Genomic DNA, 13359 nt, shown 5'->3' with positions numbered 1-13359 from the left:
GTACTTCAAATTCTATTTGTAAAATACATGCTGTTTAACACTTAAGACATGTAAATTTGGGAAAAGCACAAACAAATGAATTTGAATGTCCTAATAGCAAACTATTGGAGAAAACTAATAATATCGACTGATATAATATTCTCTTCCATATTCTCTCTCAAACATTGTCTGGGATTATTGTGAAAAAGAAGTGCAACCAGGGCTTTAAAAAGTTCTTTTTCAAGTTTTCTTCAGGAATGCAAGGAGAGTATTCCATGTAGTGTGCCCATTTTTGTATGTTAGTTTGCAGAGAAACGACAACTGCAGAATAAGCATTCAGTGTTCTTCTTGTCCTCAAATTTGGATCAGTCTCTGAATGACTGGAAGATTATTTGTCCTGTCCCCCCATGAACCATGGACCTTGCCGTGGGTGGGGAGGCTTGCGTGCCTCAGCGGTACAGATGGCCGTACCGTAGGTGCAACCACAACAGAGGGGTATCTGTTGAGAGGCCAGACAAACAAGTGGTTCCTGAAGAGGGGCAGCAGGCTTTTCAGTAGTTGCAGGGGCAACAGTCTGGATGATTGACTGATCTGGCCTTGCAACATTAACCAAAACGGCCTTGCTGTGCTGGTACTGCGAACGGCTGAAAGCAAGGGGAAACTACAGCCGTAATTTTTCCCGAGGGCATACAGCTTTACTGTATGATTAAATGATGATGGCGTTCTCTTGGGTAAAATATTCCGGAGGTAAAATAGTCCCCCATTCAGATCTCCGGGCGGGGACTACTCAGGAGGACGCCGTTATCAGGAGAAAGAAAACTGACATTCTATGGATCAGAGCGTGGAATGTCAGATCCCTTAATCAGGCAGGTAGGTTAAAAAATTTAAAAAGGGAAATGGATAGGTTAAAGTTAGATATAGTGGGAATTAGTGAAGTTCGGTGGCAGGAGGAACAAGACTTATGGTCAGGTGAATACAGGGTTATAAATACAAAATCAAATAGGGGTAATGCAGGAGTAGGTTTAATAATGAATAAAAAAATAGGAATGCGGGTAAGCTACTACAAACAGCATAGTGAACGGTTTATTATGGCCAAGATAGACACAAAGCCCATGGCTACTAAAGTAGTACAGTTGATATGCCAACTAGCTCTGCAGATGATCAAGAAATTGATGAAATGTATGATGAGATAAAAGAAATTATTCAGGTAGTGAAGGGAGACGAAAATTTAATAGCCATGGGTGACTGGAATCCGTCAGTAGGAAAAGGGAGAGAAGGAAACATAGTTGGTGATTATGGATTGGGGCTAAGAAATGAAAGAGGAACACACCTGGTAGAATTTTGCACAGAGCATAACTTAATCATAACTAACACTTGGTTCAAGAATCATGAAAGAAGGTTGTATACATGGAAGAATCCTGGAGATACTAAAAGGTATCAGATAGATTATATAATGGTAAGACAGAGATTTAGGAATCGGGTCTTAAATTGTAGGACATTTCCAGGGGCAGATGTGGACTCTGACCACAATTAATGGTTATAAGCTGTAGATTAAAACTGAAGAAACTGCAAAAAGGTGGGAATTTAAGGACATGGGATCTGGATAAGCTGAAAGAACCAGAGATTGTATAGAGTTTCAAGGAGAGCATAAGGGAACAATTGACAGGAATGGGGGAAAGAAACACAGTAGAAGAAGAATGGGTAGCTCTGAGGGATGAAGTAGTGAAGGCAGCAGAGGATCAAGTAGGTAAAAAGACGAGGGCTGCTAGAAATCCTTAGGTAACAGAAGAAATATTGAATTTAATTGATGAAAGGAGAAAATATAAAAATGCAGTAAATGAAGCAGGCAAAAAGGAATACAAATGTCTCAAAAATGAGATCGACAGGAAGTGCAAAATGGCTAAGCAGGGATGGCTAGAGGACAAATGTAAGGATGTAGAACCTTATCTCACTAGGGGTAAGATAGATACTGCCTACAGGAAAATTGGAGAGACCTTTGGATAGAAGAGAACCACGTGTAAGAATATCAAGAGCTCAGATGGCAACCCAGTTCTAAGCAAAGAAGGGAAGGCAGAAAGGTGGAAGGAGTATATAGAAGGTTTATAAAAGGGCGATGTACGTCAGGACATGAAGAGTTTGACAGAGCACTTAAAGACCTTAGTCGAAACAAGGCCCCCCGAGTAGACAACATTCCTTTAGAGCTACTGACGGCCTTGGGAGAGCCAGTCATGACAAAACTCTATCAGCTGGTGAGCAAGATGTATGAGACAGGCGAAATACCCTCAGACTTCAAGAAGAATATAGTAATTCCAATCCCAAAGAAAGCAGGTGTTGACAGATGTGAAAATTACTGAACAATCAGTTTAATAAGTCACAGCTGCAAAATACTAACGCGAATTCTTTACAGACGAATGGAAAAACTGGTAGATGCGGACCTCGGGGAGGATTAGTTTGGATTCCGTAGAAATGTTGGAACACGTGAGGCAATACTGACCTTATGACTTAAAAGCTTTTGACAATGTTGACTGGAATACTCTCTTTCAAATTCTGAAGGTGGCAGGGATAAAATACAGGGAGCGAAAGGCTATTTACAATTTGTACAGAAACCAGATGGCTGTTACAAGAGTCGAGGGACATGAAAGGGAAGCAGTGGTTGGGAAGGGAGTAACACAGGTTTGTGGCCTCTCCCCGATGTTATTCAATCTGTATATTGAGCAAGCAGTAAAGGAAACAAAAGAAAAATTTGGAGTAGGTATTAAAATTCATGGAGAAGTAGTAAAAACTTTGAGGTTCGCCGATGATATTGTAATTCTGTCAGAGACGGCAAAGGACTTGGAAGAGCAGTTGAACGGAATGGACAGTGTCTTGAAAGGAGGATATAAGATGAACATCAACAAAACGAGGATAATGGAATGTAGTCAAGTTAAATCGGGTGATGCTGAGGGAATTAGATTAGGAAATGAGACGCTTAAAGTAGTAAAGGAGTTTTGCTATTTGGGGAGCAAAGCAACTGATGATGGTCGAAGTAGAGAGGATATAAATTGTAGACTGGCAATGGCAAGGAAAGTGTTTCTGAAGAAGAGAAATTTGTTAACATCGAATATAGATTTATGTATCAGGAAGTCATTTCTGAAAGTATTTGTATGGAGTGTAGCCATGTATGGAAGTGACACATGGACGATAACTAGTTTGGACAAGAAGAGAATAGAAGCTTTCGAAATGTGGTGCTACAGAAGAATGCTGAAGATTAGATGGGTAGATCACATAACTAATGAGGAGGTATTGAATAGGATTGGGGAGAAGAGAAGTTTGTGGCACATCTTGACTAGAAGAAGGGATCAGTTGGTAGGACATGTTTTGAGGCATCAAGGGATCACAAATTTAGCATTGGAGGGCAGTGTGGAGGGTAAAAATCGTAGAGGGAGACCAAGAGATGAATACACTAAGCAGATTCAGAAGGATGTAGGTTGCAGTAGGTACTGGGAGATGAAGAAGCTTGCAGAGGATAGAGGAGCATGGAGAGCTGCACCAAACCAGTCTCAGGACTGAAGACAACAACAACAACAACTACTACTACTACTACTTTTCTCTTTTTTGTTTTCAAAAACAAAACCTTCGCTACTGTGTCCTTTGATTCTGCTGGAGGTTTCTTCTCTTTGTTTTAACCTCAGGGCACCAGCAGTGTGTTTATCCCAGTAATATTTATATTACATTTAATTGACAACACAGCATGCTGAAACTTGTGGCAGTAGGTAGTGGCACCTTGAAGAAGATAGCAAAATATTGGAATATTGGCATGTCCACCTGTGGCATTTCGTGGGTTCTGTATGGAGATAAAACTCATCAGTGTCGTATATGACACTGTCAGACTGTGCTGATTTTACTAGAGCTGGTGCCTCTTGATGTGGCTTAATGATTTTGGTAGCTGGTTGGATACCATTGAGACCACATTTACTCCATTGGTGCATCTTATATTTCAGACTTCTGGCATATTCGAAAGCCATTGCCTCTAAGTAAATGCAAGTTACATGGGAAGAATCTAGTTTCCCAGGAGCTGTTTACAGCCTTTTCTGTTGTTACTGCTCTCGAGTAGACCACTCCAGATAATCACATAATCAAAATGAGGGTATTACTTCATCTGGGTTAACATTTCATAAATGAAAGACTACGTTGTGAAGAATATAGTCATATAATTATTGTTACAGTAACTACAAAACTTTGGTAATTAAAGCCCTACAAGGGCACATACATTCAAAAAACTTGGAAATCAGTACTTTTAAGCTCTGGGATTTTTAACAATGTTCAGCTCCATAACGCTCTTACTTTTAACTGCCCTATTCCTCAGGCACTGCGAAAAAAACGTTCAGGTAACATCCCAACAGAGCTGAGCATGTAATTTAGTCAGAATCTAGTCCCACATTGACAAACTCTCCCATAATAGACACCTTCCTGTATATTCAAAATCATTTCAAGTAATGATTGTATCGTTTGAGTAAATTAAAAACAAACTCGGATCAAAACGTAACCACCTCTTCAAATTGAATTGTAATAGTAGTAAGGCAAAGCAAGTGCATTGTCATATGGCATCTGTAGTTTCATATCTACAGACCACCGAAATTGCTGAGCTCTTTGCCGTCGCTGTTGTCAACAACAACAACAACAACAACAACAACAACAACAACAACAACAACAACTTAGCGCGCGCGCGCGCCCCCCCCCCACACACACACACACACACACACACACACACACACACACACACACACAGAGAGAGAGAGAGAGAGAGAGAGAGAGAGAGAGAGAGAGAGAGAGAGAGAGTCTAAAGCAACTGAAACCACACTGCAAGCAGCAGCTGCTCACGCAAAGTGCGTCTGTCGTCTATTGTTGGTGAAGGCCTTAAAAGCTGTATTTGTGACTGTCTTTTTGTTGTGCCTAGCTGCAACTCAGCATCTCCCCTATATGGTAAGTTGCAACTTCCCTTTTCCTAATATTGTTACATTCCATCCTAGATTTTCCATTGTCAGATTTTAGTAAATATCATCTGACAAACTCAAGTGTCTTACTCAGATCCGTTACATTGATAGTTGAAATTAGTTTCCCCAACACATTTGTAATTTTATTTAGAGACCAATTTATGCACTCATCATTAAACATTCTCTCTTACACAACGTTATTTTAATGACTATTTCTGCTGCATGTGCTTTCTCATTCTGCTGCTATTTTTGTGAATAGTTTTATGCATGCAAACAAAACTTTCTGTTTGGCAACTGAATTTGGACCTGATTGTTTTCGAAATTGAGAGTGATAGTAAGTGTTAGTGTTGCCAAATAAAAAGGCAAATGGTTTTCTGTTGAGCTTGGTACTCACATTTGAGTATATAATTTGGAAAAAAGGTATCAATACCAGTTTCTTCTTGTATCATTAGTAGATTGATAACTCGCTTCTACTTCTGAAATTGTAAAAGGTAATGTTTGCATTGATTTAAAAACATTCGTACCTAAAAATAATAATATTCTCTCAATCCTATAAAACAAAGCCCTTAAAGTAACTTGGATGCATTTTATTTAAAATTTTATGAGTTTTGTGATATAGTGTTTGCAAGTTCATACTACAAAAAGACAGTAAATAATATGCACCAGTGCTGAACTCAAGACAAGAGAAGTCACCACAGAAAGGCCATTGGAAACTACCACAATGGGGACAAAAAAAATTATTATTATTATTAATAATAATAATAATAATAATAATAATAACCAGATGAGGGAACCAAACTCTTGAGTCACCGAATAACAACTAGGCACTTTGACCATGAAGTACTGCACAGCGACATTAACACTTTCTTGAGACGTGATGTAATGCTGCAGTCATATCAATATGTATTTCGTGATTACTGCCGACATTCTATGTTTCTGTGTTTAATGTTTAATTGGTATTAATTTCTGATGTACATCTCTCTTGTATGATATCACCTTGCTGTTATAAACCAAGATCTTAACTGGGCAAAAGTGCTGTCGCATTTTGTGATGTAGCTGCTGAGAATTCCTGATAGGGAACTTTAGCAATTTTCTGTGCAGACTGTTATGGTTTGTCGTGTTCCTGGTACATTTAAGTGCTTACTGAAATAATAAAGTAGGTTGTGGTGTGATTCACAAGTTAATTTCAGTAAAAATGGTTTTTTATTAGATTTTTAGTAATGAAATATTGTCGTACATATTTTGTGTTTCGATGATAAACGAAAATTCATTCTCTAGTCATCAGGTCACTATCCATCATTGTATGGATAGTATAGTTGGCATATGTGTATGGCACAATAATTACCTTTGTCACTGTCTTGTTTCAAAGGAAACTTCCTTAAATGTTAAGGTCAGTCAGACTAACTTGTCTCTGATATGCTTTATTCTTCACCTTTTATCATCAAATTTATAAAATAATGTGCTAGGTACTTTCCAGTTTTGCTAGGTACTTTCTGGTTTTGCAGTGAACTATGTACTTTTATGTATAGATAATTTAAAACACCTATCATACGTGTATTGAATAATTGGAATTGTTCATCTGTATAATTGTGTAAAGTTCAGTTGAGTGCATACAAGAAAATAATTACTTGTCCATATTTGTTTTCAGAACAGAATGATAACATTAATTCACAATATGGGAGGAAGCATAAGAAAAGATATGGTTGCTAAAGTGACACACCTAATAGCTAATAATTGTGGAGGAGAGAAGTATCGTTATGCTGTAACTTTCAGAGTCCCAATCATGTCTGATACATGGGTCTACAAATGCTGGGAACAGAGGGATAAAGTAGGATTTTCTGCAGTATCCGATGAAATGGTATGTTTACGGTTTCATTTTACCTATTAACATTGTTTTAGTATGTGTGTTGTACATGTGGCTATTTAAATTTTTATGTGTGGTTAATAAGTACAGGAGACTGGATTTTTTAATCACTGCAAAGCACTTTGAAAAATTGCTTTACTCTATGAACTAGTTTGTTTGTGCAACTACATATATTTTAGAATACAAATTTTATTTATTTTTGGTGCAGTCATTGTTGGTTTTAATATTGAAGTCATCTAAAAATTGGCAATTCTCAAATTACAAACAGAAGTTTTATTTCTCTCTATGCAGAATACCTTGTCTTCATTTGGTGATAATTTTCTATGCTGTATTGATTCATAATATTAAAATACTTTCTTCTATCATCTTTTGCCATGTTGTGAACTGCAATGAATAATCTGTGATCTTGGGTTATTAGTACAGCAGTCAATCTGAAGGACAACAGTCTCACAAACTAACAAAATGGACATATGAAGTTTTATTTTTGATAAATGTTTAAATATAGGTGAGATTGTGTTAGGGGAGTGCACTTTTATAATTTTATTACTATTGTAATTTAAATTTGTGAATATTTCTCATTGTATAAAATGAGATTTCCCATTTCCGTGCTATTGAATCTGGTACCCTGTCTATTATCCAGCACTTCAACTTTAATTTTATCATTGTTGCAAAACTCCAGGATCACAGGTACTGTGCTAGTGCCACAGACAATAAAAATGGCTACAACAATTGTTCATTAACTGTACAGCAAACACTTAAGTTGCAATTGATATTTTGTTTCACATTAATCATGCAACTTCTACAGACTTTGATATGTGAAGTAGTAACTGCGGACCAAGGATTTCAGTAGTTATAATCAAAAAAATTGGGATCATTACTTTCTCAATATTATGTTAATGATGTATCAGTAGTTCTCTCCCATTGCAAATATATATGTGCAAGTGCAAGACCAACAAACCTATTCAAAGCCATCCAGCATGTAAATGCAGTCTTTCTATCTTTATCATAGCTGGTGCAACTTAACCTGTATAAAACATATGAAGCCTTAGTCATTCACAAAAGATTTATTACCCCTAGTTCAGAGAATCTGTTCCACCCATAATTCTAAATGGCACAGAAATAATCGTTTCTTTTTCTACAAAGAACTTTGAGATAATTCTGGACCATCACTTATACTGGACTGAACGCACAACTGGAGTCTGTAAGAAAGTGTCAGGCTCACTCTATTCGCTATAGAAATACCAAAAATTATTTTCCCTTGAACTTTTTTTTAACTTGTAGAGTTACTGATACTCGCCAGTCTTGATTATGGCGATACTGTTCTCCAGGGACTTTTGTAGGAGCTCGTGGCGGCTGGCACTGATGATGAATGCTTGTGTATGATAAATCTGTGACGTATACTGTTTCGGCCATATCATTTCTTCCTACAGACAATTATCACGACTACATGCCAATAAGCATAGAGACTATCATACCCTGTGTTTGGTGAATTGTCTTCTCAATCATTGACACACTCTTATTTACCTTCAACCCCTACTATTTGAGCAGCAGAACAGAAATACTCATTCTCAACTAAGTAAAATCCTCTCTGTACCAGTACATAACAGCCATGATCTCTTAAAAAGCACTGCATCAGGAATCCAACTCTGGTAAAACTTTCCTCAGAATATCGGAGAAATTAAAATTCTTTCAGACATCGAAAGATGGATTATGTTCCACCTTGTGTCACAATAGCTGTCTCTGATAGATACTTATTTGCAGCTTATTCATATAAACCATCTCTCTCCCTTCACTTTTCTGTCCCCTTATCTACAGAGTTCGCTATTGATATTCTGTTCTTGTTACTTTCATTTCATCCTTCTCCACTTTCATTACCACCTTCCACTTCTGATAATGCTGAATATGGCTTCAAATGTAACAAACCGACCATCATCATTCTTAATTTCTTCTTCTTCTTTTTCTTTGGAATTGTCTAGCTAAGGACCACAATATTCAGCTTTTCAGCCTGGAGAGGGACTTGATGTTTGACCAGTAATTCTGCATTCTCTGGCTATGTTTCTCATTTCTCTCCTTTGTCCAAAGGGTGCCAGTCTTTTTAGGGGTGATCTGTCCTGAAACCTCTTTTCTTTTAGTATCCTTCTGAGAAGTGCTCGGTTTCTAATGTCACTTTCAGTTATGTTCAGTTCCTGGATGTCTTTCTTGACTTCTATCAGCCAGGGTGTCACTGTTTTGCTGTTCTTCCAGCAGTTGAAAAGTCGGTTGGTCAGTCTTGTTTGGTCCATCCTTGTGATATGTCCATAGAAAGATACACACTCTCCTGAATCTGTCAAGCGTTTCCTGTTCAGATTCAAGCATTCTGAGGCACATAGGGCTTCAGGGCAGATAACTGTTTGGTAGTGTTTTAGTTTGGAATTGTGAAATAGGCATTTCTTATTATAGACATTCTTGGTTAATCGATATGCTAATTGTAACTTAATAATCTGAGTTGTTGCTGCTGTTCCTTCTGATAGATTAGGTTCCAAAAATTCTCCTAGATACTTGAATCTGTCAGCTATCTCAATTTGACCTTGTTCCAGCTGTAGTTCACTGGGAGTATCATTGATGTTGGTGAGGTTTTTTGTCTTTTCTAGTGAAAATTAAGTCCTATCTTGGCAGCCTGGAGTTTAAGCATATTGAGCTGCTTTACTGCTACTTCCACCAAGCTTGCTATAAGTGCCAGATCATCTGTGAAAGCTAAACAGTCTACTACTAGTCCCTTCCGTTTGTGTCCCAGATAAATACAGCTTGGTGTATTTTGTACATCCATTACGTTTCGCCACACTCTGATCACCTTTTCCAGTTCGCAGTTGAAGAGAAGAGACGAGAGGCCATCTCTCTAACTCCAACTCCTCCTGTCCTTATCTCAAAGCTTTCTGAAAGTGTTCCCTTGAACTTTACTCGTGAGCTAGTGTTACTCAGGATCTTTCGGATAAGGCTGTGGGTTTTCTGGTCCAGGCCCATTTCCTGCAAAATTCTCATAAGAGTATGTCTGTTAATGGAATCATATGCTTTCTTGAAGTCAACAAAAGGAACTATGTACTGTTTATTTGCTAGTTAAATTTGATGTAATACTGACTTTAAGTTAAGGATCTGCAGCACAAGAACGCCCTTTTCTAAAACCACCCTGATAACCTCAGTGTTTTGGGTCCAATTGAGGTTTGACTCTGTTCAATAACGCATTGGATAATACCTTATAGTTGACTGGTATCAATGAGATCCCTCCATAATTGTTTGTCAGTCGAATCACCCTTGTTGTGTAAGGGGTGGAGCAGAGCAGATGTCCAGTCATCTGGTAACTTCTCACAATCCCAAATGTTCCATAGGATCTCGGTCAACTTGCTGATTGCTTTGTCTCCAGCCTGCTTCCACAGCTCTGCAACTATAGTGTCTTCTCCTGGTGCTTTATTATGCTTCAGGGACCTTCTGTTGGAGGATGAGAGTTTGGTTTCTGGGACTGTCTTGGTAGGTAAAGAAGGTTTTAGGGTACTCAGTTGAGGAGATTCTCAAAATATTTGGCCAATATGCAGCAGTTGTCTTTGTGATTATAGGCTATGTTTCCATGTGGTCCTCTGAAGTGTAAGCTGGGTGGGGCATAGCTCCTAAGGTTTCCCTTGAAAGTTTGATAAAAGTTTCTAGTGTTATTCTTCTTAAAATCTTCATCTAATTGAATCAATTGGTCCTGAGTGTACTGACGTTTAACCTGCCTGATGGTTTTGGCAGTTTGCCGGTGCTGTTCTATGAATGCCCATTATTATTATTATTATTATTATTATTATTATTAATGTAAATTATTATTATTGTGATCATTACATAACATTTTTTGTTATGTGTTGTTCTTAATCAGTGTAAGAGAGAGCCTTTAAAACCCTAATCTGGTCGTGTTAAATAAGCAGAGAAAAATAAATTAGCAGTGAAGACAAAATGCTATAAAGTTTGCTTAGTTCATTGAGAGACTTGTCGTGGTCGCAGGAGTGTGCGTTCGGGTGTCTGTGTGTAGTATTGCTAGAAAAAGATCTAGTGCTCAAAAGCTAGTGTGAATACTATTTCTGTTATGTGTTTCTGTGCTCCATACATCAATCCGGTATAGGTGAGTGGTTGCCTCTCCATTATTTTATGCATTGCTCCATTTAGGCTTTTCCATTAATGTTATGCATTACATAATTAGGAAGCTTATAATGAGCTATGTCTTCTAGAGCTTTAGATAATGCTAGTTGAAGGCAAATGGGCCTTTAGTCAGAGGGTTCTTTGGCAGATTCCAATTTGGGTAATGGTTTTGTGACACCCTGCTTCCAGGCTGTTGTGAAGATGCCGGAGGTCAGAGAATAGTTAAAAAGTCCATTATTTTGGGCAGCAGAGGATCAGTGAAACAATTAATTGTTTGCACTTTTATATTATTGTGCCTAGCAGCTGCTGAACGAATTTGTGCATTTGACTTCCAGGCGATCAGACAAGCCAGGTGCAGGGATCTGATCTGTGTGAATTACTCTACTTGGAGATTTGGTTGTGACTGTATCATAAATGTATGAGTGTGTGTGTACTGTAAGGTGAGTTGGTCTGGGTGGAAGCAGTATAAGGTTTTAGAAAGAAAGAATATGCCTGAGTTTTGGTACATTAGGACAGCTGTTAATTTATATTCACATCTCTGGCTAAAAATGTGTCCATATAAAGATTGAGGACCTGAGAGTGTGGATTCAAAGGTCAAGAGCTGTCCAATTGTGGGTGGCTTGTCTATCATTAAAGATAAGGCACTTGAACTGTAAACCGTTAACATCACTGTGGTAAGTGGTTTGTGTGCATCAACAATGCATATAGCCATACTTTATTTATATATTTCATTTCATGTTCCCTAGACCCTGTTAGCCAGTGAATCATAAGGGTATAGAACATGTCAGATTCTACATGGTTCAAATATAACTTGTATAAATACAATAAAAATATACAATGTAAATAAAAATCAACTAAACAGCACAACCAATTAACTAAAAATTGTGTTTCACGTGTTAAGGATGAGAAATATATTTTTGATATGGAATGTGTCAGATTGTACACAGCTGAAATATATTTATTTATTTATTTATTTATTTAACCTGGCAAGATTAGGGCCATCAGGCCCTCTCTTACATCTAACCAGGCATTCTACTTATTTTACAGTCATATGTTTCAGGAGGCATGTTAAACTACATCTAATACAAAAAGTGAGATAAACAATTAGAAAGGTACACCTCGAAAAATACATTATTGAAGAGAAAGATTTAAGATAGGAGTGCTGGCAGCAGGGAGTATGAGGGAGACTCATGGTGAAGCGAGGAGAAGAATAGAGAGACATGATGAAACATAATTAAGGAAAATATAAAGGAAAAGGAGACTGCGTGTCTAATAGAGATAGATGAAGAGGAAGGCATCTCAGGAGCAAGATAGGAGACACTAGCTTTGCTATTTGACAGATGAGAGGATTTGCCTTGCACATTAATTTTGTGGAGAATTTTATGCGGATGATAGTAGGAAATGCTTCAACTTCTTCTTAAAAGCAACAGGAGATTGAATTTTCCTCAAGGTAAGGGGCAGTTTGTTCCAGAGGCGGACAGCGGCAACTGAGAAGGAGTTTGCAAAAGTTTTTGTTTTGTGAGTGGGCACAGTTAGGATACCAGATAAGAGTGACCTCGTGTTTCGATTATGATGGTATGACAGGATTTTAATCTCTGAAGCTAGGTACTGGGGTGCTTGCGCGATGAGGAGTCGGTGAAGTAGACATAGAGTGTGGTAGTCACGCAGTTTGTCCGGCCGCAGCCACCCTAGCTCGGAGTATGAAGCACTAACATGATCATATCGGCGAATGTTGCAGGTGTAACGCACACAGGCATTCATGGTTAGCTCTAGCCGTCTTTTGTTTTCACTACTCATGCCTTGTTGAATCACATCACAATAGTGGAGGTTCGGTAGAACGAGTGCTTGCACGAGCTGGTGTTTCAAGTCCTGTGGGAATATGTTCCGAAACTTTTTGAGAGCATTGAGACAAGCAGACGTTTTTCGGCACACTGCGACTGTATTCTCCGCCCAGTTGAGATGCTCGTCCAAAGTTACACCCAAGTTCTTCACTGTTTTCTGATATGGTATTGGAGTACCTTCGAGCAGAATAGGAGGTAGCCGTTCGCGGAAATCTGAACTTATTAATTTCTGATGGGCTATTAAGATTACTTGCGTCTTTTTTGCATTTAATTTAAGCCCCAGGTTTTTCGCCCATGTCACTACTGAAGACATATCATCATTCATCAGAGCGATTGCAGTGTTTACGTCTTCAGGTCTGACGCTGAGATAGAGCTGGAGGTCGTCGGCATAGAAATGATGTTTACAGGAGGACAAAACCGACGAAATATCGTTGACATATAAAGAAAACAAAAGTGGTCCTAAGACTGATCCTTGTGGCACTCCCGAAGAAACATGTTTCCAGGAAGATTTTTCATTTGCGCAGACAACACATTGCTGTCTGTCTTTTAAGTAGCTTTC

At 38.3% G+C, this 13359-nt stretch overlaps 1 protein-coding gene across 5 annotated transcripts in view; it reads left to right on the top strand.

Annotated features, from left to right (window-relative positions):
- LOC126335502 (protein ECT2) overlaps window positions 1–13359 on the top strand; it is a 181896-nt gene that overhangs the window by 59579 nt on the left and 108958 nt on the right. For all 5 annotated transcript variants that reach the window (XM_049998840.1, XM_049998841.1, XM_049998839.1 and 2 more), the window contains exon 5: window positions 6601–6810. In XM_049998840.1, coding sequence (XP_049854797.1) covers window positions 6601–6810 — 210 coding nt within the window. The remainder of the gene's footprint in view (window positions 1–6600; window positions 6811–13359) is intronic.

This window comes from Schistocerca gregaria, chromosome 2, assembly GCF_023897955.1.
Source record: "Schistocerca gregaria isolate iqSchGreg1 chromosome 2, iqSchGreg1.2, whole genome shotgun sequence".
NCBI classification, from domain to species: Eukaryota; Metazoa; Arthropoda; class Insecta; order Orthoptera; family Acrididae; genus Schistocerca; species Schistocerca gregaria.
The sequence above is the reverse complement of the archived record's forward strand: the minus strand, read 5'-3'. Positions and strand labels throughout refer to the sequence as shown.